The following is a 26,297-nucleotide window of genomic DNA, read 5'->3' as shown; positions in this document are numbered from 1 at the left end:
CCCCAAGAAGCACAGTCTCCACGGGTTCACCTCAACCCTCTGGTACCTCGCCGGCAACCGCCTCCACTCAGGAATCTCCCATCTCTCCAAGCAGCTCAGTTTCCCCAGCAACTGCCCTGCCTGCCGGGACACCCTTCACTTCAGTCCTGAGTGAAGCGTCAACCACCTCCCGAGGCCAGCACACTTCAACAGGTGGAGCTCAGACCACCGAGCCGTCCAAAACAACAGTCTTCAATCAGGAATCTACAACCTTCCCAACAAACTCCATTTCCACGGTACCAACTCGATCTCCCGAGACCTCCTACACTACATCCCTGAGAGAAGAATCGACCACGTTCCCAAGTGGCCCGCTGTCGACTCAAGCCACGCAAGCAGCTGACACAGCCCGAACAACAGTCTCCAGCCACGGATCTGCAGCTTCCCAGAGCCACTCCATTTCAACACAGACTGCTTCTGTCCCCGCTGAGAGCCCCCTCACCACAGTGCAACCTGAGGCACGTACAGCCTCCACAAGCAGCTCCATTTCAACGCATGGCTCTCAAGCCACAGGGTCATTCCCAGGGACTGTCTTCACTCTGGAACCTACAACCGTCTCTGGCAGCCCGACGTCGACAGAAAGCACGCTACCAGCCGACACTGCCCACACCACAGTCCCATCTGAAGCCTCTACAGCCTCCCAAGGCAGCCCAGTTTCGTCAGAAGCAACTCACGCGCCTCAAACCTCCCAGACAAGGGTCTTCCCTCAGCAATCTACAGTCTTCCCAGCCACAGCCAGCACAACAGCCGCAGAAACAGCTGGGACTCCTGAGGCCTCCTCCACCTCAGCTGTCACTGAGGAGTCTACAGCCTCCCCACGTGGCCCAATGTCGACACAAACAACTCGGGCACCTGAGACGACGTCACCAAGACTTTTCACTCAGGCATCTACAGTCTTCTCAGCCGCCGCAAGGTCACCAGAGACCTCTGTAGCTTCTGAGATCTCCTACACCTCAGCTGTGAGTGAGGCATCTCCAAGATCCTCCAGGACCCCGATGACAACACGGGCCACCCAGCCCAGCCAAGGCCCCGAAACCGGGTTCTCTCAGAAGTCTACAACCTTGTCGGGCAGCTCCGCGTCCCCAGAAACTGCTGTGCCTCCCGATGTCACCCACACAGCAGCGCCGACTGAGGCGTCTACCACGTCCCTGAGCAGCGCCCTATTGACACCAACAGCTCCGGCTCCAGAGAACTCTGAAACAACACTTCACACTCAGGAACCCACCACATCCCTAAGCCGCCCAGTGTCCACGGGAACAGCTGGACCTCCTGGGACCTCCTCCACCGCAGCTGTGAGGGAGCCATCTACAACACACACCAGGAGCCCGGTTCCAACACATGCAACTCAACCAGCTGAGTCCCGGGAGACGCTGTTCACTCAGGAATCAACAACCTCCCCAACCGGCTCCATTTCCACGGGGACGGTGGTCCCTCCTGAGACCCCGCATACTTCACGGTTAAGGGAGGCATCGACCACACCCCCACGGACCCCAGCATCAGCCCCTGCCACTCAGTCAGCTCAAACATGGAAAGCAGGGTCCACCCAGGAACCAACAACTTCCCCAAGAAACTCAGCTTCCACAGAAACTTCGCTACCTCCTGAGAGCTCCCACACAACAGGGCAAACTGGGGTATCTACAACCTCCGCAAGCAGCTCAGTTTCAACACGTGCAACCCAACCAAGGGAAACCTCCCAAACAGAGTTCACGCAGGAATCTACGACCTCCACGCACAGCTCAGTTTCCCCAGAAACCGCCGTCCCCCCTGACACCTCCGGCTCCACAGCTCCGCCTGAGGTACCTACAACCGCCCCAAGAAGCACAGTCTCCTCGGGTTCACCTCAACCCTCTGGTACCTCGCCGGCAACCGCCTCCACTCAGGAATCTCCCATCTCTCCAAGCAGCTCAGTTTCCCCAGCAACTGCCCTGCCTGCCGGGACACCCTTCACTTCAGTCCTGAGTGAAGCGTCAACCACCTCCCGAGGCCAGCACACTTCAACAGGTGGAGCTCAGACCACCGAGCCGTCCAAAACAACAGTCTTCAATCAGGAATCTACAACCTTCCCAACAAACTCCATTTCCACGGTACCAACTCGATCTCCCGAGACCTCCTACACTACATCCCTGAGAGAAGAATCGACCACGTTCCCAAGTGGCCCGCTGTCGACTCAAGCCACGCAAGCAGCTGACACAGCCCGAACAACAGTCTCCAGCCACGGATCTGCAGCTTCCCAGAGCCACTCCATTTCAACACAGACTGCTTCTGTCCCCGCTGAGAGCCCCCTCACCACAGTGCAACCTGAGGCACGTACAGCCTCCACAAGCAGCTCCATTTCAACGCATGGCTCTCAAGCCACAGGGTCATTCCCAGGGACTGTCTTCACTCTGGAACCTACAACCGTCTCTGGCAGCCCGACGTCGACAGAAAGCACGCTACCAGCCGACACTGCCCACACCACAGTCCCATCTGAAACCTCTACAGCCTCCCAAGGCAGCCCAGTTTCGTCAGAAGCAACTCACGCGCCTCAAACCTCCCAGACAAGGGTCTTCCCTCAGCAATCTACAGTCTTCCCAGCCACAGCCAGCACAACAGCCGCAGAAAACAGCTGGGACTCCTGAGGCCTCCTCCACCTCAGCTGTCACTGAGGAGTCTACAGCCTCCCCACGTGGCCCAATGTCGACACAAACAACTCGGGCACCTGAGACGACGTCACCAAGACTTTTCACTCAGGCATCTACAGTCTTCTCAGCCGCCGCAAGGTCACCAGAGACCTCTGTAGCTTCTGAGATCTCCTACACCTCAGCTGTGAGTGAGGCATCTCCAAGATCCTCCAGGACCCCGATGACAACACGGGCCACCCAGCCCAGCCAAGGCCCCGAAACCGGGTTCTCTCAGAAGTCTACAACCTTGTCGGGCAGCTCCGCGTCCCCAGAAACTGCTGTGCCTCCCGATGTCACCCACACAGCAGCGCCGACTGAGGCGTCTACCACGTCCCTGAGCAGCGCCCTATTGACACCAACAGCTCCGGCTCCAGAGAACTCTGAAACAACACTTCACACTCAGGAACCCACCACATCCCTAAGCCGCCCAGTGTCCACGGGAACAGCTGGACCTCCTGGGACCTCCTCCACCGCAGCTGTGAGGGAGCCATCTACAACACACACCAGGAGCCCGGTTCCAACACATGCAACTCAACCAGCTGAGTCCCGGGAGACGCTGTTCACTCAGGAATCAACAACCTCCCCAACCGGCTCCATTTCCACGGGGACGGTGGTCCCTCCTGAGACCCCGCATACTTCACGGTTAAGGGAGGCATCGACCACACCCCCACGGACCCCAGCATCAGCCCCTGCCACTCAGTCAGCTCAAACATGGAAAGCAGGGTCCACCCAGGAACCAACAACTTCCCCAAGAAACTCAGCTTCCACAGAAACTTCGCTACCTCCTGAGAGCTCCCACACAACAGGGCAAACTGGGGTATCTACAACCTCCGCAAGCAGCTCAGTTTCAACACGTGCAACCCAACCAAGGGAAACCTCCCAAACAGAGTTCACGCAGGAATCTACGACCTCCACGCACAGCTCAGTTTCCCCAGAAACCGCCGTCCCCCCTGACACCTCCGGCTCCACAGCTCCGCCTGAGGTACCTACAACCGCCCCAAGAAGCACAGTCTCCACGGGTTCACCTCAACCCTCTGGTACCTCGCCGGCAACCGCCTCCACTCAGGAATCTCCCATCTCTCCAAGCAGCTCAGTTTCCCCAGCAACTGCCCTGCCTGCCGGGACACCCTTCACTTCAGTCCTGAGTGAAGCGTCAACCACCTCCCGAGGCCAGCACACTTCAACAGGTGGAGCTCAGACCACCGAGCCGTCCAAAACAACAGTCTTCAATCAGGAATCTACAACCTTCCCAACAAACTCCATTTCCACGGTACCAACTCGATCTCCCGAGACCTCCTACACTACATCCCTGAGAGAAGAATCGACCACGTTCCCAAGTGGCCCGCTGTCGACTCAAGCCACGCAAGCAGCTGACACAGCCCGAACAACAGTCTCCAGCCACGGATCTGCAGCTTCCCAGAGCCACTCCATTTCAACACAGACTGCTTCTGTCCCCGCTGAGAGCCCCCTCACCACAGTGCAACCTGAGGCACGTACAGCCTCCACAAGCAGCTCCATTTCAACGCATGGCTCTCAAGCCACAGGGTCATTCCCAGGGACTGTCTTCACTCTGGAACCTACAACCGTCTCTGGCAGCCCGACGTCGACAGAAAGCACGCTACCAGCCGACACTGCCCACACCACAGTCCCATCTGAAGCCTCTACAGCCTCCCAAGGCAGCCCAGTTTCGTCAGAAGCAACTCACGCGCCTCAAACCTCCCAGACAAGGGTCTTCCCTCAGCAATCTACAGTCTTCCCAGCCACAGCCAGCACAACAGCCGCAGAAACAGCTGGGACTCCTGAGGCCTCCTCCACCTCAGCTGTCACTGAGGAGTCTACAGCCTCCCCACGTGGCCCAATGTCGACACAAACAACTCGGGCACCTGAGACGACGTCACCAAGACTTTTCACTCAGGCATCTACAGTCTTCTCAGCCGCCGCAAGGTCACCAGAGACCTCTGTAGCTTCTGAGATCTCCTACACCTCAGCTGTGAGTGAGGCATCTCCAAGATCCTCCAGGACCCCGATGACAACACGGGCCACCCAGCCCAGCCAAGGCCCCGAAACCGGGTTCTCTCAGAAGTCTACAACCTTGTCGGGCAGCTCCGCGTCCCCAGAAACTGCTGTGCCTCCCGATGTCACCCACACAGCAGCGCCGACTGAGGCGTCTACCACGTCCCTGAGCAGCGCCCTATTGACACCAACAGCTCCGGCTCCAGAGAACTCTGAAACAACACTTCACACTCAGGAACCCACCACATCCCTAAGCCGCCCAGTGTCCACGGGAACAGCTGGACCTCCTGGGACCTCCTCCACCGCAGCTGTGAGGGAGCCATCTACAACACACACCAGGAGCCCGGTTCCAACACATGCAACTCAACCAGCTGAGTCCCGGGAGACGCTGTTCACTCAGGAATCAACAACCTCCCCAACCGGCTCCATTTCCACGGGGACGGTGGTCCCTCCTGAGACCCCGCATACTTCACGGTTAAGGGAGGCATCGACCACACCCCCACGGACCCCAGCATCAGCCCCTGCCACTCAGTCAGCTCAAACATGGAAAGCAGGGTCCACCCAGGAACCAACAACTTCCCCAAGAAACTCAGCTTCCACAGAAACTTCGCTACCTCCTGAGAGCTCCCACACAACAGGGCAAACTGGGGTATCTACAACCTCCGCAAGCAGCTCAGTTTCAACACGTGCAACCCAACCAAGGGAAACCTCCCAAACAGAGTTCACGCAGGAATCTACGACCTCCACGCACAGCTCAGTTTCCCCAGAAACCGCCGTCCCCCCTGACACCTCCGGCTCCACAGCTCCGCCTGAGGTACCTACAACCGCCCCAAGAAGCACAGTCTCCACGGGTTCACCTCAACCCTCTGGTACCTCGCCGGCAACCGCCTCCACTCAGGAATCTCCCATCTCTCCAAGCAGCTCAGTTTCCCCAGCAACTGCCCTGCCTGCCGGGACACCCTTCACTTCAGTCCTGAGTGAAGCGTCAACCACCTCCCGAGGCCAGCACACTTCAACAGGTGGAGCTCAGACCACCGAGCCGTCCAAAACAACAGTCTTCAATCAGGAATCTACAACCTTCCCAACAAACTCCATTTCCACGGTACCAACTCGATCTCCCGAGACCTCCTACACTACATCCCTGAGAGAAGAATCGACCACGTTCCCAAGTGGCCCGCTGTCGACTCAAGCCACGCAAGCAGCTGACACAGCCCGAACAACAGTCTCCAGCCACGGATCTGCAGCTTCCCAGAGCCACTCCATTTCAACACAGACTGCTTCTGTCCCCGCTGAGAGCCCCCTCACCACAGTGCAACCTGAGGCACGTACAGCCTCCACAAGCAGCTCCATTTCAACGCATGGCTCTCAAGCCACAGGGTCATTCCCAGGGACTGTCTTCACTCTGGAACCTACAACCGTCTCTGGCAGCCCGACGTCGACAGAAAGCACGCTACCAGCTGACACTGCCCACACCACAGTCCCATCTGAAGCCTCTACAGCCTCCCAAGGCAGCCCAGTTTCGTCAGAAGCAACTCACGCGCCTCAAACCTCCCAGACAAGGGTCTTCCCTCAGCAATCTACAGTCTTCCCAGCCACAGCCAGCACAACAGCCGCAGAAACAGCTGGGACTCCTGAGGCCTCCTCCACCTCAGCTGTCACTGAGGAGTCTACAGCCTCCCCACGTGGCCCAATGTCGACACAAACAACTCGGGCACCTGAGACGACGTCACCAAGACTTTTCACTCAGGCATCTACAGTCTTCTCAGCCGCCGCAAGGTCACCAGAGACCTCTGTAGCTTCTGAGATCTCCTACACCTCAGCTGTGAGTGAGGCATCTCCAAGATCCTCCAGGACCCCGATGACAACACGGGCCACCCAGCCCAGCCAAGGCCCCGAAACCGGGTTCTCTCAGAAGTCTACAACCTTGTCGGGCAGCTCCGCGTCCCCAGAAACTGCTGTGCCTCCCGATGTCACCCACACAGCAGCGCCGACTGAGGCGTCTACCACGTCCCTGAGCAGCGCCCTATTGACACCAACAGCTCCGGCTCCAGAGAACTCTGAAACAACACTTCACACTCAGGAACCCACCACATCCCTAAGCCGCCCAGTGTCCACGGGAGCAGCTGGACCTCCTGGGACCTCCTCCACCGCAGCTGTGAGGGAGCCATCTACAACACACACCAGGAGCCCGGTTCCAACACATGCAACTCAACCAGCTGAGTCCCGGGAGACGCTGTTCACTCAGGAATCAACAACCTCCCCAACCGGCTCCATTTCCACGGGGACGGTGGTCCCTCCTGAGACCCCGCATACTTCACGGTTAAGGGAGGCATCGACCACACCCCCACGGACCCCAGCATCAGCCCCTGCCACTCAGTCAGCTCAAACATGGAAAGCAGGGTCCACCCAGGAACCAACAACTTCCCCAAGAAACTCAGCTTCCACAGAAACTTCGCTACCTCCTGAGAGCTCCCACACAACAGGGCAAACTGGGGTATCTACAACCTCCGCAAGCAGCTCAGTTTCAACACGTGCAACCCAACCAAGGGAAACCTCCCAAACAGAGTTCACGCAGGAATCTACGACCTCCACGCACAGCTCAGTTTCCCCAGAAACCGCCGTCCCCCCTGACACCTCCGGCTCCACAGCTCCGCCTGAGGTACCTACAACCGCCCCAAGAAGCACAGTCTCCACGGGTTCACCTCAACCCTCTGGTACCTCGCCGGCAACCGCCTCCACTCAGGAATCTCCCATCTCTCCAAGCAGCTCAGTTTCCCCAGCAACTGCCCTGCCTGCCGGGACACCCTTCACTTCAGTCCTGAGTGAAGCGTCAACCACCTCCCGAGGCCAGCACACTTCAACAGGTGGAGCTCAGACCACCGAGCCGTCCAAAACAACAGTCTTCAATCAGGAATCTACAACCTTCCCAACAAACTCCATTTCCACGGTACCAACTCGATCTCCCGAGACCTCCTACACTACATCCCTGAGAGAAGAATCGACCACGTTCCCAAGTGGCCCGCTGTCGACTCAAGCCACGCAAGCTGCTGACACAGCCCGAACAACAGTCTCCAGCCACGGATCTGCAGCTTCCCAGAGCCACTCCATTTCAACACAGACTGCTTCTGTCCCCGCTGAGAGCCCCCTCACCACAGTGCAACCTGAGGCACGTACAGCCTCCACAAGCAGCTCCATTTCAACGCATGGCTCTCAAGCCACAGGGTCATTCCCAGGGACTGTCTTCACTCTGGAACCTACAACCGTCTCTGGCAGCCCGACGTCGACAGAAAGCACGCTACCAGCTGACACTGCCCACACCACAGTCCCATCTGAAGCCTCTACAGCCTCCCAAGGCAGCCCAGTTTCGTCAGAAGCAACTCACGCGCCTCAAACCTCCCAGACAAGGGTCTTCCCTCAGCAATCTACAGTCTTCCCAGCCACAGCCAGCACAACAGCCGCAGAAAACAGCTGGGACTCCTGAGGCCTCCTCCACCTCAGCTGTCACTGAGGAGTCTACAGCCTCCCCACGTGGCCCAATGTCGACACAAACAACTCGGGCACCTGAGACGACGTCACCAAGAGTTTTCACTCAGGCATCTACCGTCTTCTCAGCCGCCTCAATGTCACCAGAGACCTCTGTAGCTTCTGAGATCTCCTACACCTCAGCTGTGAGTGAGGCATCTCCAAGATCCTCCAGGACCCCGATGACAACACGGGCCACCCAGCCCAGCCAAGGCCCCGAAACCGGGTTCTCTCAGAAGTCTACAACCTTGTCGGGCAGCTCCGCGTCCCCAGAAACTGCTGTGCCTCCCGATGTCACCCACACAGCAGCGCCGACTGAGGCGTCTACCACGTCCCTGAGCAGCGCCATATTGACACCAACAGCTCCGGCTCCAGAGAACTCTGAAACAACACTTCACACTCAGGAACCCACCACATCCCTAAGCCGCCCAGTGTCCACGGGAATAGCTGGACCTCCTGGGACCTCCTCCACCGCAGCTGTGAGGGAGCCATCTACAACACACACCAGGAGCCCGGTTCCAACACATGCAACTCAACCAGCTGAGTCCCGGGAGACGCTGTTAACTCAGGAATCAACAACCTCCCCAACCGGCTCCATTTCCACGGGGACGGTGGTCCCTCCTGAGACCCCGCATACTTCACGGTTAAGGGAGGCATCGACCACACCCCCACGGACCCCAGCATCAGCCCCTGCCACTCAGTCAGCTCAAACATGGAAAGCAGGGTCCACCCAGGAACCAACAACTTCCCCAAGAAACTCATCATTAACAGAAACACTTCTACCTCTTAATACTTCATTTTCTACTGTCTTGACTGCTTCATCTAGCCCATCTCCACGCAGCCTAATTTCTACCCTAACAACTCAAGTCTATCCAACTTCCCAAGGAGTCTTCCCTGAGCAATCTACAACTTTCCCAATCAGCTGGACATCCTCAGAAACTTCTGTTACTCCTGATGTCATCCACACCGTATCACTTTCTGAGACAACTACCAATTTATCAGCCAGCATCATTACCACAGAAGGTACTCACGGACCTCAGACATCACTCATAGACTTCACTCAGGGATTTATGACCTCTGCAACCACCCCAGTTTCCCCAGCAAGAATTGTCTCTTCTGAGATCTCACCCACATCAGCCTTCACTGAAGTGTCTATGTCAGCCTCCAGCAGCCTCCTCTCATCCCAAGCCTCTGAGCCAACTGAAACCAGCAACCCACTTGTACCAATGGAATCTACCCCTTCCACAAGCAGCTCAGTTTCTTCAGTAACAGCTGTCCCTCCTGACTCCTCACTTCTCACCACTCTGACTGGGGCATCTATAACCTCCCCAAGCAACGGAAGTTCGAAACCTGGAACTCAAGCCACTGAGACTGCCCTCACATCATTATTCACTGAGGAATATACGGTCTTCCTGAGCAACTCAGTTTCCACAGAAATAACTGTACCTCCTGAGATTACCCACTTCTCAGACATGACTGAGCCATCTACAATCTCCACAAGAAGCCCCTTTTCCAGAGATTCATCTCAACCACCCGATACCTTGCAAACAACTGTTTTCGCTCAGGAATCCCCAACCTCTCCAAGCAGCTCAATTTTCTCAGAAGCTGCCATCCCTCCTGAGACACCCATCACTTCATCTCTTACTGAAGCATCTACAGCCTCTTTGAGCCCCCTTATTTCAACAGAAGGAACTCAGACCACTGAGATCTCCCAAACAATGGTCTTAACTCAGGAGTCTACAGCCTTGCCAAGCAACTCAATTTCAACAGAACCAACTGTACCTTCTGCAACCTCCCACTCCACAGTCGAAACACATGTATCTGCAGCCTCCCTAAATGGCCTATTTTCCACTGAGCTAACTAAAGCAACTGAGGCCTCCAGAACAGTCTTCACTCAGGCATCCACCACCTTCCCAAGCAGTGGGATTTCTGCGTACAGGAGCCCTCCCTCTGCGAGCTCTCTGTCTGCCACCATTCCTGATGAGTCAGCATCCCGCAGGACACCATCTTCAGATCCGTCTTCAACTGCTTTTCCACCAGGACTCTCATCCCCTCCATACAGTTCAAAGTCACCACTACCACCAGCATCACCTGACACCTCACCAGCCACAGTCTCATCTTCTTTACCCATTTTCTCCAGCACCCCAAGTTCAGTCCATTCCCCAACATCACCAGTGAGCCCTGAAACCATGGTTCAAGATGCTACTTCCTTGACACCTTCATTTCCTCTCTCCTCCTCATTGCCAGTGTCTGACTCTTCAGCCCAGACAAGCCCTCCTGGATCTTCTCCTCCATCCTCCACTTCCCTCCACTCCCTTTCCAGCAGCATCCCTGAGTTCAGCAGCTCTACTGCTCGCCCCCCTTTTCCCAGCGTATACCCTACTTCCATGAGGACTCAAGCCGTCTCTTCACGTAAGTTTCATGCAAATGGCTCTGTTTCTCCCTTAGGCCTTGGCTCTTTTCCATCTTTTCCTATGTGGGACCATGTTGCCTGTTTCCTGACATTTACAGCTACCAATGATTATTTCTCACATTGTCATGTGTGGTCTTTGGCATGGGGTTGGGAGTACCGGAATGGCATATCACTATGTGTCTCAGGCTTCAGTCTTGGGATCCATCTGCCTCTTCCTCTTGAGCGCTGTGATTACAAGTGTGGTCATTCATGTCCAGCGTGCTGTTGGTTCTTTTTGTTCATGGGGTCCATTCCTCTTCCTCCCTTCTCTTGTGTTTCTTGTATCCTTAAACCCATTTCTGTCTCCTTCTTTCTCCCTAGCTTCTAGAAGTAAGATGGGAATGAGGGGCTCTTAAATGTTGTGCCATGGTTTAGCTTTAGTCCCCTTGTCAAGGTCAGGGCTTTGATGACACCTGGATGGCAGCAAGTGTTTTTGTCCCTGGAGCTTACTCAATGATCTTTTGAAATTCTGTCATTTCCCAGAGGACTGCAACAACGGAAGGTGGAATGGAAGCCAGTGTGAATGCAAGCCAGGCTACATTGGCCAGCTCTGCGACACCATCCTGTATTCCTTCCCAATAGGTAATGACCCCTCTGAGACCGACAGCCCTCCCTCTGTGCCTTGACACTTAAAGTGGGGGGCCATGTTGGAATGACCAACCATTCCCATGGCTTCACTGCAGGGAGAGGAGGTAAAGTTATTCTTATCCTTGTCCTCCTGCCCCCCTCTGATCAGGAGGTTTCCACCCTGACCCTTTGTGAAGCCTCCCACCTAACTCCCTGGGTCTCCTTTCTGCAGTCAGCTCTCTGTGATCTCAAGAGTCAGGGTCTAGGGTCTGGGGAGATAGTTCCACCAGTCAGGAATTCATGGTGGAAGTTTGGAGAGCTGAGTTTGGGTTCGCAGAGCCCATGTCAAACTCGGCATCATGCTGAGCATCTGAAGTCTCTGTCCCGAGGAGACGCGCACATCCCTGGGGCTCACTAACCATCAATTTAGACAGACTGGTGAACTCCACATCCGGTGAGAGACCCTATCTCAGAGACATTCCCACAGGCCCTGAGGGTCGCTCTCTCATGCACCATGTTACCTGGTCCCACAGATATCCCAAATGTTGTCAACGCTACCGTGAGCATGACAGTAAAGGTGACCCACCGGAACTTCTCAGATGACCTGAAGAACACATCCTCCCAGGCCTACAAGGACTTCATCAACCTCTTCCTGAGCCAGGTAGGAGCAGTGACACTCGGTAAAGGGAGGACTATGGTCACCCATCACATTTTCCCATCCGTAAGCCCTTTGTCTCCCGCCCGGAGTCCTTAGATTGGGCCCTCTCCAAACCCCACCCCACTCAGGTCCCATCGATGCAGCCTCTGCGCCTTCCCTTTCCCTTTCCCATGGGCTCCACCCACACCAGCCTGGAGCTGTCTGAGGACGGGACCTACTCCAGCTCTGTACGATCTCCGATTTTTTTTTTCCAGATGGATAAAATTTACGAGGGCCATGACCTTCCCGAGTACAAAGAAGTGATCATCAAAGAACTGCTGTGAGTGGGGGAGGGGGGTCCCCTCTTTCTCTCCCTGCTCCTTCCTCCTACCCTGAGGCTAGGCTATGACATCTGTCTGGGACTGGGGAACTCCAGCCCTGAAGGAACACCCCAGAGTCCTGACTCACCCTGTCATTTTGTTTGTCGTGGTTATCCATTCATAATTTGTTCATTTATCCATTAATCCATTCAGAAACTTGCCATGCACTCATAAATACATCGCTGATTCTTTTCTTCATCATCACCATCACTCATTCATTCACCCATTCGTTTGTTCACTGTGGTTACTCAGCTCGTTGTTCATGTGAGCTCTGTCCTTGCCGCTCACTCAGTCCGCGTGCGCTCATCCATGATCTGTTTGTGCAGATCCATTTTTCGTCGTTCGTGTTTACTCATTCGCCACGAGTTCATTTATTCGTCTAATCCATTCATTTTTATAATCGTGATTTTACAATCGCCAACTTCTATTAAAAAGCCAACCCTTAGCTGAGTGCCACACACTTGTGTTTGGGAGCTTAAGACACGAAGGGCAGAAGTTGAAGGCCAACCTGGACTACACAGGGAGTTCCAGGCCAACCTGGGCTATGTAAGGAAACCCTGCTTCAACCAAACAAGAAAATCAAAACAAACAGCGTTAGATGCTTAGCTCACTATTCCTGGAGTACAGAATGGAGGGCACAGGGGGCCCCAACACTGCAGTGTGCACACTGCTGAGAGCTGTGATCAGGAACTGTAGTGTGTCAGGAGAAAGAGCCGAGAGGCAAGTGTGGCCAGCGGGAGAGAACGCGACAGCTAAGGTTTTAAGGGGGGGTCATAATAAAGTTGGGAAGGGCTAGGGGAAGAGTTAAGGTAGGGGAAGCACTGGAGGGGAGCCCAGGGTGCTGGCGTGGTGGGGGGTGGCAAATCTACAAACTTGGAGGCGCACTCAGTAGTGACCACGGAGGTTGGAGCAATGACTCATGCCAATCCAGGAGACTTCCTCTCCGCAGCTGGCCTGCAAGCTGACTGGCTGCAGGGTAGAGAAAGGTGGGCAGAGGTCTACACTGGAGGCGATGGTGTCATGGTGTCAACGACTAGAGAGGGAAGTGGTGGGAGAAAGGGGTCCTGTGGGGATGGTCTTGAGAGATAAGAGCGCCCCGTCAGACCGTGGGGATTTGGGGAGACAGTGAAGGAAACAGACTTCAGAGCTGCTGAGGCCTGCAGTGCCTGCGCTGGATGAGGGATACGAAGAGGAGTAAGAAGGCCGCTGGCTTCTCCTGGCAATGACCGAGACAGATGATGGCGGTGTCTCCAAACTGTCCCCCTCAGCAGCACCACTGGCTACTTAGTGAGGGGCTTCAAGGCCAGGGTCCCACTTTTTAACAGGAACTCATTCTTTCTTCCTCCTCCTTCTCTCCCTCTCTGCTGCCATCGCCCTCCCCCCTCCTCCTTCCCCTGCCACCGTGTTCAACTGTTTTTACATTCTTGGTGCTCTGCCATTTCGCGACACATTCCTCCATTCCCAGCGACACATCCTCACCCAAGGGTCTCTCTGTTCTATGACGTTACTGTGGATGTTGTGTGTGCAGCAAGCGTGTGCTGTACCACTGTATACACATGGCGGGACGGAGGTCACAGTTTACCTGGAGGAGCTGCTGCTCTCCTTCGACCACATTGGGCCTGGAACCGAACTCTGTCCATGAGGCTTGGCTGCAAGTGTCATTACCCACAGAGCCATCATGAAGACCCAAGCCTCTAGGTTTTTGTGTGTCTTGTTTTGTTTTTTGTTTTTTGAGACAGGGTTTCTCTGTGGAACAACCTTAGCTGTCCTGGAACTAGCTCTTGTAGATCAGGCTGGCCTCGAACTCACAGAGATCCGCCTGCCTCTGCCTCCCGAGTGCTGGGATTAAAGGCGTGCCCTGCCACCGCCCTGCCCAAGCCTCTATTTTTAAAGATAAATTTCATCCTTTAGCTATTGTGACAAACACTGAGATTTACCAATCTTTAACAGTTGTCTTACTCAACTGGCTTCCTTGGAATTTGTTAAATGTCAAAGAGATGGGGCTCCATTTTTTTCTTTCCTTCCTTTTCTTTTCCTTTCTCTCTTCCATTCCTCCCTTCTTTTCGTCCTTCCATTCTTCCCTCCCCTTCCACCCTTTTGTTTCTTTTGGATTTTTGAAACAAGGGTCTCACTCACTATGTAGCCCAGGTTGGTCTTGAACGTGTGATTCTCCTGCCTCAGCCTTCCAAATGCTGGGATGCCAAGGGTGCATCACCACACCCTGAAGGAACTTTTTTCCTTCCAAATTGTGGGTCACACAGTTACCTTGCCTCCCCATCTCCTCTCTTGCTGCTTTTGTCCTCTTTGCTGGGTGTGGGTGACGTGGAGGAAATGTTGGCGTCTCTCCCGCTTGCAGCAACGGCAGCATCGTAGTGAAAGGGGAGGTGGTTCTGGAGGCGAATTACACCCCCGAGTACCAGACGCTGTTCAGCAACCTCACCAGGATCGTGAGAGCCAAGATCACGAATGCGACCAGAGCAAATGAGCCTGACGGGTCCCTGTGTCAAAGTAAGTCCTTCTGAGACACCTGGGCGCTGGTGGGAAGGAAGCCTGGTGCAGTTGGTTGGGTTTTGGTTTTTTACTCTTTGGGGGCCACCACTCCGCTCCCAAATAAACACATGGAGACTTATTCTTATGAATGCCTGGCCTTGACTTGTTTCTAGCCAGCTTGTCTAACTTAAATTATCCCATTTCTCTTTAACTACATTTTTTTTGCCTCTGGACTTTCTTTATTCTGTCTTTCTTTATTTCTTTATTTCTATATACCTTTTGCTATATACCTCTTTCTTTATTTCTATATACCTTTCTTTAATATATATATATGTGTGTGTATATATATATATATATATATATATATATATATATATATATATCTTTCCTTCTTACTCCATGGCTGGGTGGGTGACTGAGTGGCTGGCCCCTGGTGTCCTCCTCTCCTCCTTTTCTCTCTCCTTCATTCTGTCAAGCTTAGATTTCTCCTCCTATTTATTCTCTCTGCCTGCCAGCCCCACCTATCCTTTCTCTTGCCTTGCTATTGACCATTTATTACACCAATCAGGTGTTTTAGGCAGGCAAAGTCACACAGCTTCGCAAAGTTAAACAAATGCAACATAAAAGAATATAGCCCATCTTTGCATCTGTAAACAAACATTCCAGAGATCGTAAAGCATCTTAAACTAATATTACCTGATCTCTACTACTCCCCTCCCTCCCTCCCTCCCTCCCTCTCTCTCTCTCTCTCTCTTCTCGTTTGGAACAGCAGAGTCCCCACCATAGGGATCTATGTGTCGTGTGTGGTAGCTCACACTCACAGTCTCTGCTCTAAGGAAGCTAAGGCAGGAATTTGTCATGAGTTCAGAGATAGTCTGGCTCCACAGTGAACTCCAGGCTTATAGCCCCCTTTCAACAAAAGGCAGGGGTTCTGGAGAGATGGCTTAACAGCTGAGAGCACTTGCTGCTCTTACAGAGGACCTGAGTTCAGTTTCCAGCACCCACAGCTCACAGCTGCCTGCAATTCCAGCTCCAGAAGATCCTGTACCCCCGTCTGGTCTCCACAGCCATCTCCACACACGTGAACACACGCGTGTGCACATGCGCACATGCACACACATACACACATGCGCACGCGTGTGTACATGGAGGGGTAAATAAAAATAAAATAAGTCTTAAGGGGTTGGAGATTAAGAGTGCTTGCCTAGCAAGTGCAAGGCTCTGGGTTCAGTCCTTAGCTCTAGAAACAAAACAAACAAAATCCTCAACAAAATAAAACAAAAAACAAGGTAATCAGCACAGACAACCTTTTTCCAGGCAGTGGTGGCACACTCCTTTAATCCCAACATTCAGAAGGCAAAGACAGGTGGATCTCTGTGAGTTCAAGGTCAGCCTGGTCTACAAACTGAGTTCCAGGACTGCAAAGACTGTTACACAGAGAAACCCTGTCTCAGAAAACAACAAACAAAAATATTAAATAAACAAATCTTTAGAAAATCCAGAACAAAGCAAAACCACCCTCCGGTGCCTCCCTTGACTCCATCCTGCTCCTTGCCACTCGGTTCAGTCCCAGACTGAAGTTGTCACCCCCATGTCCCCTGGGAGCCTGCTCACAGGTTTGACTGTGTACCTCGAGCTCCAACACTGGTTCAGTGTGGACGGTTGATACAGAAGAAGACAGAAGGGGAAGGGCAGGAGGGAGGTGGGGAGGAGGGAAGAGGAGGAAGCAGATGAAGGAAGCAGGAGGCGGAAAAGGACGAGGAGGAGTGAGAAGGGGGAAAGAGCAGGGATGGAAAGCGAGAGTCAAGTGGAGGAGGGAGAGGAGGAAGAAGGGAAGAAGAAAGGAAAAGGTGGAGGGGAGAAGAGGAAGAGGAAGGAGAAAATGGAGGACCCTGGTGGGAGAAAGGGGAGGAGCCTAGTGGCAGAAGGGGTGGAGTCTTGGTGGGAGAGGGGGAGGAGCCTGAGTAGGGAAAAATGGGAGGAGCCTGGGTGGGAGAGGGGGAGGCCTGACTGTTGACAGAGAGACAGAAGGAAGCCTTTATGGTTTTCATTTTGTTTTTCTCTCCCCTTTATCGCGGACAGATACCAAACTCTGCTACAATTCTAACTTCACCACTGTGGACACGGAGACTCTAAAGTTCAGCTTCAACCCCGTCGGTGAGTGTGGAGCCCCAAACTATGAGCCCCTTGGAGCTGTGGGCAAGAGCCGATGGAGTGTGGATGGTAAATGGGTCCAGGGAGTGTTCTAGCGGTGCCGAATGGAGCTGCCATTCCTCGTCCTGTAGAGCGCTGCATGCGGGAGGCTGCCGAGGACTTTGGCCAGTACTTCTACCCAGAGGTTCTCGAGGGAAGACTGACCTGCGTGAATAAGTGCACTCCGGGGACAAAGTCACAACTCAACTGCAACCTGGGCCAGTGCCAGCTGCTGCGCTCAGGGCCCCGCTGTGTGTGAGTGCCCACCTCCCTCGGCCCATCATTCCCTCCTTCTCCTGATGGGAGGGTGTCCCCAGAGTATTGGAATCACCAACCAGCTGCACCACGCCCTGCGTCTCACCCACCCCCAGTTTCTCCTGTGCCTGAGTAGCTAAGTGGTCGGGTGACATGGGCAAATAACAAGGCAACTGTATCTAGCAATGGGGATGCTTGGAAGTCATCCCCCGCCCCGCGGTCTTCTACGGTTCTCTTAACTCTATGGGGATCTCTCTCCACCCTCTGCTGCCATGAGAGTGATGGGTGGCCACGTGTTCTAGATTCGGGCATTCTCCAGTCCAGCCAGGGTTTTTCTGAGAAGGTTCAAGCTATTGGCCTCACCTCCCCATTACCAGTCACTTCCTCTGTTCCCATCTTCTCACTCCTTCCTTCTTTTCTTCCCTCTTCTGTCCCTTTTCTTCATTTTTTTTTCCAGATTGGGTCTCTGTAGCCCAGATTGGACTAGAATTCACTGGGTAGCCCAGGCCAGCCTCCATCTTGAACCAATCTTCCTCCCACAACCTCCCTGAGTACTAGGATTCCAGACCTGACCTGTCGTGCCTGGCTTCATCATTAATTTCTCTTACGACATTTTAACCGTAAACAAGTCTAACTGAGACCTGGACACGCTAGTTTCCAGATCAAAAATGAAAGTACAAAGTGATAAACACGATAAGAAGCCTATTCAGATGCCAACTGCTTTGAGATTAGATGTGCAAGCAAGTGTATCGCTAGGACAAGACATTCAGTACCCTGAGGTCCCTCTGAGGTCATCCTGAGTTCCCCCTCTCCCACATTTTAGAGTCAGTACCCTGGCTCCCCAACCTCCACTTTCCTTTAGGGCAGTTTCCTGGGATTTGAATAATTTCCCTTCAGGAGACCTGATTTAAAGGACCTCGCCTGAGCCTGTGTGTGTATCTGCAGGTGCCCGAACACAGACACCCACTGGTACTGGGGAGAGACTTGCAAGTCTAGAACCAGCAAGAGACTCGTGTACGGACTTGTGGGCACCGTGCTGGCAGTGCTGCTGGTCCTTGTGGTCATCTTGGCTGTGTTCCTTGGCCGGTCCCAGAAAAAGCTGCACAGGTGAGTTCACACGCAAACAGAGAGAGGGCACCAATCGGGGAGTGAGAACATTCCACCCAGAAGTCATTGTCTTAATGTTCTGCAGTTCTGGCTGTGAAGACGTAGGCTGAGGCCAAGCAGGGCGTCTAGCCCCACCCATCGCTGGCATCACCAAGGGTGGCTTTTCTATCTGATTGTCTCTTTGAGTGAGAAGTGGAAACAGAAACTTAAGCACTGAAAATAGTTTATGCAATAAAATTATGTTTTATTATCCAGACTACCTTAGAGAGTATCAAGGAAGTTGGGTCTGAGCCAGATAGGGCGAGATGCACATCCCAAGAATTACCAAGAAATACTAGAACATCGGGGCTGGAAATGGGCGGAAGGGACTGTTGCAACCCCCTCCCCCCTCCCCCCGCCGCCATTTCATACCCGGAGATTGGGGCCCATCGGGGCACTGTGCCCGTGGAGCTGGCAAAACCAGAGTGAGGCAGTTGTCCCTCCCCATGGCCGCTACTTTGAAGATGTAGAGATGTGACTGCCCACCCTCAGGGTCCCCTCCTACTCCCGTCACCCGCGGCCGGCTCACTTGTGACATGACTGTTTGCAGGCCAAAATACGACCTGTCTCAGGCATGGCAGAGAAAAGCTTTCCCTGGAATCTTCCGGAACTCCGGCATCCGGGAAGGTAATGGTTCTGGGGGGAGGGGGAAATGGAGGGAGAGAGGGAGGGCGCGATACAAGTCCTGCCTTGCTGTGCCCCCCATGACAGCTCATATCACATCTGCCCCTGCGTCAGCGCACCCGCCCCTCGCTCTTCTGCCCTCCCTCGTCCCCTTGTCCTTCCCTAGCATCCAGGCCTCTCACTCACCTCCTGGTTTTGTTGGTTTTTTTAACCACATTTATTTAGTGGGCACATGAGTGAAGTGGTGGACAGAGGTCAGGGGACAATCTTCAGGAGCTGGTTCTTTCCTTCCGTCATGTGGGTCCCTCAATGGGACTCTGGTCACCTTACACATCTCTCTACCCTGACCTCTGGACCTTTTCCGGCTTCTCCCCCCACCCCACCCCACGCATCAAATTCCCAGGGCCTCCACCGAGCATTCTCTCCCCCTCTGTGTTTCTGTACACATCACACCACTATCTGGAAGGCTCCATTTCCACCACCTATACCAGCCTCAAAACCTACTATTTCTATAACCTATTTATGACCCCTTCCCTCTCCAGGGACCCCCCCACCCCCACTTTGTCCTAATCTCCTCCACCTGGTGCTGCGTTTGCCCGAGTCTCTGTCCATGCCATGCCAGGTAACTTCTATCAGCACAGCCACCTCTGCCCAGTTCCTCTAAGCAGACTTAGAATTCCCACCTTCCCAATTGTGTGTGCGCGTGCGCACAAACAGGCACATGCACACACTCCTACACACATGCGTGCAGAGGTCAGCCTTGGGTCGATCCTCAGATGCTGCACAAGCAGTTTTGGGCGGCAAAGTCTTTTTCAGAACCCTGGGGTTCATGGATTGGGTCAGGCTGGCTGACCGGAGAGTCACAGGGATCCGCCAGTCTGTTTCCGCGGTGCTGGAGTCATAAGTGTGTATTACTGCGCTGAACTTTTCATATGGATTCCGAGGACCCAACTCAGGCCCTAAGTATTTATGAGGAGAACGTTTACCAGCTGAGTCATCTTCCCTACACAGCTCTTTGCTGTCCCTGGGTAGCCCAGGGTGATCTCAAACAAACTGCAGTGTAGTATAGGTTGGCCTTGAACCTAAGGATCCTCCTAATTTAGCCTCCGAGGTGCTGGGATTACAGGTGTGCACCTCCACACCCACGGTGTCCACTTCCTAGGGGTTTTATGACCCCTTGTATGCTACCTTTTTTCCCAGTGATTCAGGGTAGGCTCAGAGTCGTCTCCTGCCTCACAAGACAAGGGTGTCAGACTTGCAGCCACTCTGGAGTGCCAGGACATAGCATGGCACAGACTATGACCAGAGCACCTGGCCAGGGATGGCCCAGCCTGGACTTCGGGTCCATCGAAGGCTTCTAACGTAAGCCTGAGTCTTCAAGCAAGTGACTCAGAGGCTGGCTTCCTGGTCCTACAAACAATCTCGAGTCAACAGTCAGACCCTTCTTAGGTTAGAAGCACTACTTAAGAAAATGCATGGGAGAGATGGCTCAGTGGGGAAGAGCACTAGCTGCTCTTCCAACGGACCTGGGTTCAATTCCCAGCACCCACATGGCTGCTCACAACTGTCTGTAACTCCAGTTCTAGGAGATCTGACACCCTCACATAGACACGTATGCAGGCAAAACCCCAATGTCTATTAAATAAATAAATAAATAAATAAGTCTTTAAAAAGAAAAATTCAGGTGGCCACACTCCTCTAATCCCAGCATTAAGGAGGTGGATGTAGGAAAGTCAAGTTCAGGGTCATCTTCTGTTCCATAACAAGTTTGAGGCTAGGTGGCTTACATGTCTTTCCCCCCCCCACCTGCAAAAAAAAAAAAAGAAAAAGAAAAGGAAAAGAAAGGAATAAAAGAGGGCTTCGGAAGGCTTTGGTTAAAAAGCTGGGTATATGAGGTTGTGTATTTGTTTGTTTATCTAGAACAGGGTCTTGCTGTGTAGCCAGGCTTACTTTGAACCCACCAGCCTTCTAGCCAAGCCTCCCAAGCCGCTGAGTGGACAGGCATATATATTGCCAGTTCATAGATGAGTTTTAAGTGGGTCACTCAGGTGGGTCTGAGGGGGACAGCATGGGAGACGGGGACAAGGTGGCAGGATGAGAAGTAGAGGGGGAACCAGATCAGGCAGTTTGGGGCAGGGCTGGGCTTGCTGGCAGGCTGGCAAAGGGAATACGGTGGCCGCTGAGTCAGGCATCCACGAGAGAAGCCTGTGGGACACACTGACTCCCTGGACTGGATCAAGTGCCGAAGGGAGGGCTCTCCGACCTGAAGACAGCACCGGGAGTCTGAGTGGGCAAAGGGAGGGCTGGCGATTAAAGAGGGAAAGAGGACGGAGCTCCTAGGGTCATCTAGACGTGCAGCCGTTAGAGGAGGCAGGCAAAGATGCCCGCTGAGCAATGGCTAAGATGCCAAGGAGAAAATCCAGGCCCTGGGCTGGACTCCAGGAAGTCGGGAAGAAGAAGTGGAGGTTGCTGGTGTGCAGCAGCCACGGGGATGATATCCTGAAAACCTGGGTTGTCTGCTGTGTTTACATGGTTGCTAAGGACCGGGCAGTGAGGGGTGTAGTGTGTGACTCAAGAGGCTGCTACCAGCTCCACTCCCAACCTCGCACGGATGACAGCGACTTCTTATGGGTATGACTTGTGACCCATGGTACACAGCACTAGGTGAGTAGGGAGGCCGTTGTCTTTGCCTGGCCTCCCTGTATGGCTCCAGACCAGCTTCCAGGCTCAAGCCAAGTTCACTAAGACTACAACAAGAATTGGGAAAGTTGAAGTAGTTATCTTCGTTTTTTGGAACCCCCGCCCCTACCCACACTCATCCTTCCTGCCCATGGCTGCCCCTGCCTCCTCTGACCCCCCTCCATCTTACACCACACTTTTCCCTACAGGCCAGAATCTGAAAGAGGACCAATTAGGCCTGGAGGAAGGGCACAGCCACTTCCAGCCAAACCTGCAGTATGTGGACCCCAACACTGAGGTGACACAGCTAAGAGCTTCCCCCCCTTTGGGGCTTCTCACTCTCTTACTCCTGGGTTTTTCCCTGCCCTCCCCTCCACCTGTGGCTCCTCCCAACCTCTGCTCCGCTTCACCTGTCTCTCTCTTCCCCAGCTCAACTTTCAGAGACCCGAGGTGGTGAAATCAGCAGCTCCATGAGAACAGGTTCGTCTGGGCCACCCCACCGATGCCCCATCCAGATTCAGACAAGAGAGGGCCGGAGTCCCCACCACGGGTGTTCCTGGTTGGTTAAGACGAAACCAACACCAGATCCCAAAGCTCGGCATGTCTAATCTGAGGTGGCCGGAGTTGCTCCGTGGGTCACTAACCAAAGGAGCAGAGTCGAGGCCTGAGAGCCGGCTACCACCTCCTCCTCACCTCCACGTTTCAGGAACCCAAGGCTTCTAAACACTTTGGCATCTTTGTCTGTGTGTGGGTTCCTCCCTGCTCTGGAATTTCCCTATCAATAAAGCAGTTCTTCAATGCAAAGCCTGACGTTTTCTTCTCTTCCTGATGTGTGTGTTGGGGGCAGCTTAGGGTAGTGGATTACATCTGGAAGTAATGGAGGGACATGCCTTGTGCCCCTCTCTGGGTGGAACAATCTTCCCAGGATTAAACATTCCCGGTGTCTGAACCACTTGCCTCTTCCAACTGGGGCAGGGCTAGGCCCATCTCTGCCAGAGGTCACTGGGGACAGACAAACCCAGGGCCAGGCCTTGGGCACAGAGCAAAGCGGTGGGAACCTCCAGAAGGCTGAGGACTGAGCTTGGTTCCATGACCCTGAGGGTGGACAGGGTCCCATGAGGATGGCGAGGAGGCCTTGCTTACCTCTTAATCCACACGCTTAAGAATTCCTGATTGACAGAGGGTGGAGTGCTGAAAGAGACTACTGGAAGTGGGGGCATTTCAGGATCAGGTAAAACCTGGCACAAGGAATTTAAACTCCTAGGAATCTATAAGGATGGCCCCAGTGAAGACTCCTAGCCATAGAGGATAGGTAGCCTGAACTGGCCATCGTCTGACCGGATTGATACCTAGCCCAACTGCCCACCAGCTGATGGAAACAGAAACAAACCCACAGCCAAACATTAGGCGGAGTTTGGGGATCCTGCAGAAGAAGGGGAGAAAGGATTGTAGGAGCCAGAGTCAAGGACACCACACGAAAACTCACAGAATCAACTAACCTGGGTTCCTAGGAGGTCACAGAGATGGAACCGACAACGAGGGAGCCCGCACGGGACTGACCTAGGCCCTCTGCATATATGTGACAGTTGTGTAGCTTGATCCTCTTGTGGGACTCCTAACAGTGAGAACAGGGCCTGTCTCGACTCTTTTACAGGCTTCTGGGACTCTACTCCTCATACTGGGTCACCTTGTCTAGCCTAAATACATGGGGAGGTGCTTAGTCTTGCCGCGACTTTATGTGCCATATTGTGTTGCTACTCATGAGACCTGTCCCTTCCTAAACAGAAATGGAGAGGACATGGATTAGGGGGGTGGGAACAGAGGAGGCATATGGGGAGGAACTAGGAGGAGAGGAGGGAGGGAAAATCGCAGCCAAGATGTTACATATATATATATATATATATATATATATATATATATATATATATAGTATGTTTATGCACACACACATGAACTTCTGATCATCTCAGGGTGTCATAACTTGAACCCCATGTCCTGCTGGGGTACCTATAGAACAGAAAGAGGGACCGCTTGAGGGATGGTGGACAAATCCAGGATATTCCCCTTTCTTGCTCAGATCTGGGCTCTATCGTGCGTCTCTGTGGGGAAGCCAGGAGCACTACTCCCTACACCACCCCTCACTGGGGTGATGAATCTCATTACCTACCCGAACACCTATGTGCTTGTCTGGCCAAGAAAGGGAACCGCTCCCTTTGCTCTTTGGCCCAGCCAGAATAGCCAGCCGCCACCCCCTCGTCATACGGGAAGCTGTCAGGTTGACTCCTATTCACACTGAACCCCCCCCCCCGGCACCCTCAGTATCTCAGAGGTCAAAGGTCTCTTGGCTGCTTTTATTTCTGGGGTTCCCTGGCTCGCATTCATTACACCCTAGGCTAGCCTAGCTCCTCCAGCGATGTCGCCGAGGACAAGGCAGACTGTGGCGCTCTGCCTGCTGGCGCTCATCCTCCAGTTCCTGCCCCAATGCTCTGCTTCCGAGGAGGGTGAGTAGCTCCCCAGCCCCACTGTCCTGGGCCCCTTTCCCACAAGCCCACACCCCTGAGCTGCCAGGCTCCAGGGCAGAGCTAACTCCTCCATCAAAGGCAACTGAGACATCTTCTACTTGATGCTCGGCTTGAGGCTTCCCTGAACTTTTTTCCTGTCCCCTAAAGAGCTTTGGGGAAAGACCAGTTTGCCTCTCTGGGCGGCCACCACTCCAGGGAGAGACAGTAACAGGTGTCAGTTGAGTGGCCGCCGGGATTAAACAGAATCCTCCCTTACATGTGGGTAGACACCCAGCCATGTTAAACAGAGCCTGTGTTTATCTTAGTGTGCCTATCCGGGTGCTCTTATCTCCCATCTCTGCGGCGAACGCCCGCAAGGTTTTTGTGTGTGAGGAGAGGGAGGAAAGACAGTCTTGCCATGCTATAGGCCAGGGTGACCTAAAACTTAACCATGTAATCATTCGAATCCTCCTGCCTCAGCCTCCCCAGGCTGGAATGGCAGGCTTGGCAAGGTCAACTTCACATAACATACAATACCTGCTGCTTTGTTCTGCTTTCTCTAATCTCTGTCCCGGCATGCACGCACGTGTGTGTGTGTGTGTGTGTGTGTGTGTGTGTGTGCGCGCGCGCATGCGCACCTGTATGTGTGCGTGGGCGTGTGTGTGTGTGTGTGTGTGTGTCCCTTCCTCTCCTGTCTTACTAGCCAAGGAAGCTACAGGACCACAGCAAGATGGGATGTCAGGAACCACAGAGTCTAACTTTCTCATGTACTAATGGTGCCGTGCATCTGCTCAACTCCTCTCTGGTCTGTTTGCTCCTCTGGAAAGACAAGGGTTGGTTCATTCGGGTGAGGAAAGCCTGCCATCCCATCACCCGGGAAAGACTGAAAGTTAAAGATCTGCCACAGAGTGAGTTCAAGGCCAGCCTCAGCAACTTAGTGAGAGCCTATCTCAGAACAAAAAGTAAAAACAGGATGGGGAGCCCCATAGGGTGGCATGAGGCATTAGGACTTGGGAGGCAGAGACAGATGATTCTCTATGCGTTTAAGGCCATCCTGGTCTACAGTAGTGAGTTCCAGGCCAGCCAAGGTTACTTAGAGAGACCCTGCCTAAAACAAATCAATCAATCAAATAAACAAAAAGTACTGGGAAATCGTACATTATGATAGCAAACACCTTTAATCCCAGCACTCAGGAGGCAGACACAGGCAGATCTCTGTGAGTTCGAAGCCAGCCTGGTCTACAGAGTGAGTTCCATGCCAGTCAGGGCTACTATCTCAGAAAAAAAAAAAAACGCATAAATAAAATAAAATAAAATAAAACAAAAAGGGGGAAAACTGCACTTGCCTAGAATTCTCTAGCAAGGGACTAGGTGACTCAACAGTAGAGTACCCACACAGAAGGCCCAGCCGGGGGTCAGGCTGCTATGGTCCAGAGCGTCTGTTTAGCATGTGTGAAGCCCTAGGCTGGGATTTCTTCTTATTTTTAAACTCATTTCACATATGTGCATGTGTGTCTGTACGTGGGTGCCCCACGAGACCGCAGGGAATGTGGGATTCCTTGAGCTAGAGTTACAGATGTTTGTGAACTACCCAGATGTGGGATGCTGGAATCTGAACTCATCCCTGACAGAACACCCCAGAGCCATCTCTCCAGTCCCCTGGGTGGGGGGTATTGGGATTTCTAAGGATCCATTTAATTTAGTTGTTTATGGTTCCTTGGCCCTGGGAACCAGGCTCAGGGGAGCAAGACATGAGAGTGGATCAGCAAGTCTGCCCCCTTTGTCTGGTCCCAGAGAAGGAAGGGAAACTGAGGCAGAAACAAACCACACAGACCCCGACTTTCCTTTCTCTCCCAACTTGATGGCTCCTTGGGAGGGTCAAGGGGACAGAAAGGGTCCTTCAGTCAAGAGGGACAAGATGCTTTCATCGTAAAGGCCTGCTTCAGACTGTGTCTTGCCTTGGAACTCATGGCCCCTTCAGGTCTTCTCTAGTGAGAACAAGGCATGGAGGACAACACAGGCCGTTCTTACGGGGGGGGGGGTAGCGGTTAAGCTCCTGTCGGGTCCCAGTAGGGCAGGAGTTTCCCAGCGCCCTGCCATCCCTCTGCCCCCCCACCTCTCTCTCTCCCTCTCCCTCTCCCT

At 53.6% G+C, this 26,297-nt stretch overlaps 1 protein-coding gene across 1 annotated transcript; it reads left to right on the top strand.

The window, feature by feature from the left end:
• Positions 1-144: 144 nt before the first annotated feature.
• LOC121677048 (mucin-12-like) lies at positions 145-20,277 on the top strand (the record flags this gene model as incomplete). The annotated part of the gene is made up of 10 exons (XM_042054401.1): positions 145-2,343; positions 2,447-7,879; positions 7,983-10,643; positions 11,167-11,265; positions 11,784-11,911; positions 13,217-13,392; positions 14,624-14,775; positions 16,995-17,205; positions 18,151-18,312; positions 20,184-20,277. Coding segments are annotated over 10 exons (11,315 nt in total), but the record flags the coding sequence as incomplete, so codon positions are not given.
• Between the last annotated feature and the right edge of the window lie 6,020 nt (positions 20,278-26,297).

Source organism: Arvicola amphibius, unplaced genomic scaffold (genome assembly GCF_903992535.2).
Source record: "Arvicola amphibius unplaced genomic scaffold, mArvAmp1.2, whole genome shotgun sequence".
Lineage (NCBI taxonomy): Eukaryota > Metazoa > Chordata > Mammalia > Rodentia > Cricetidae > Arvicola > Arvicola amphibius.
The sequence above is the reverse complement of the archived record's forward strand: the minus strand, read 5'-3'. Positions and strand labels throughout refer to the sequence as shown.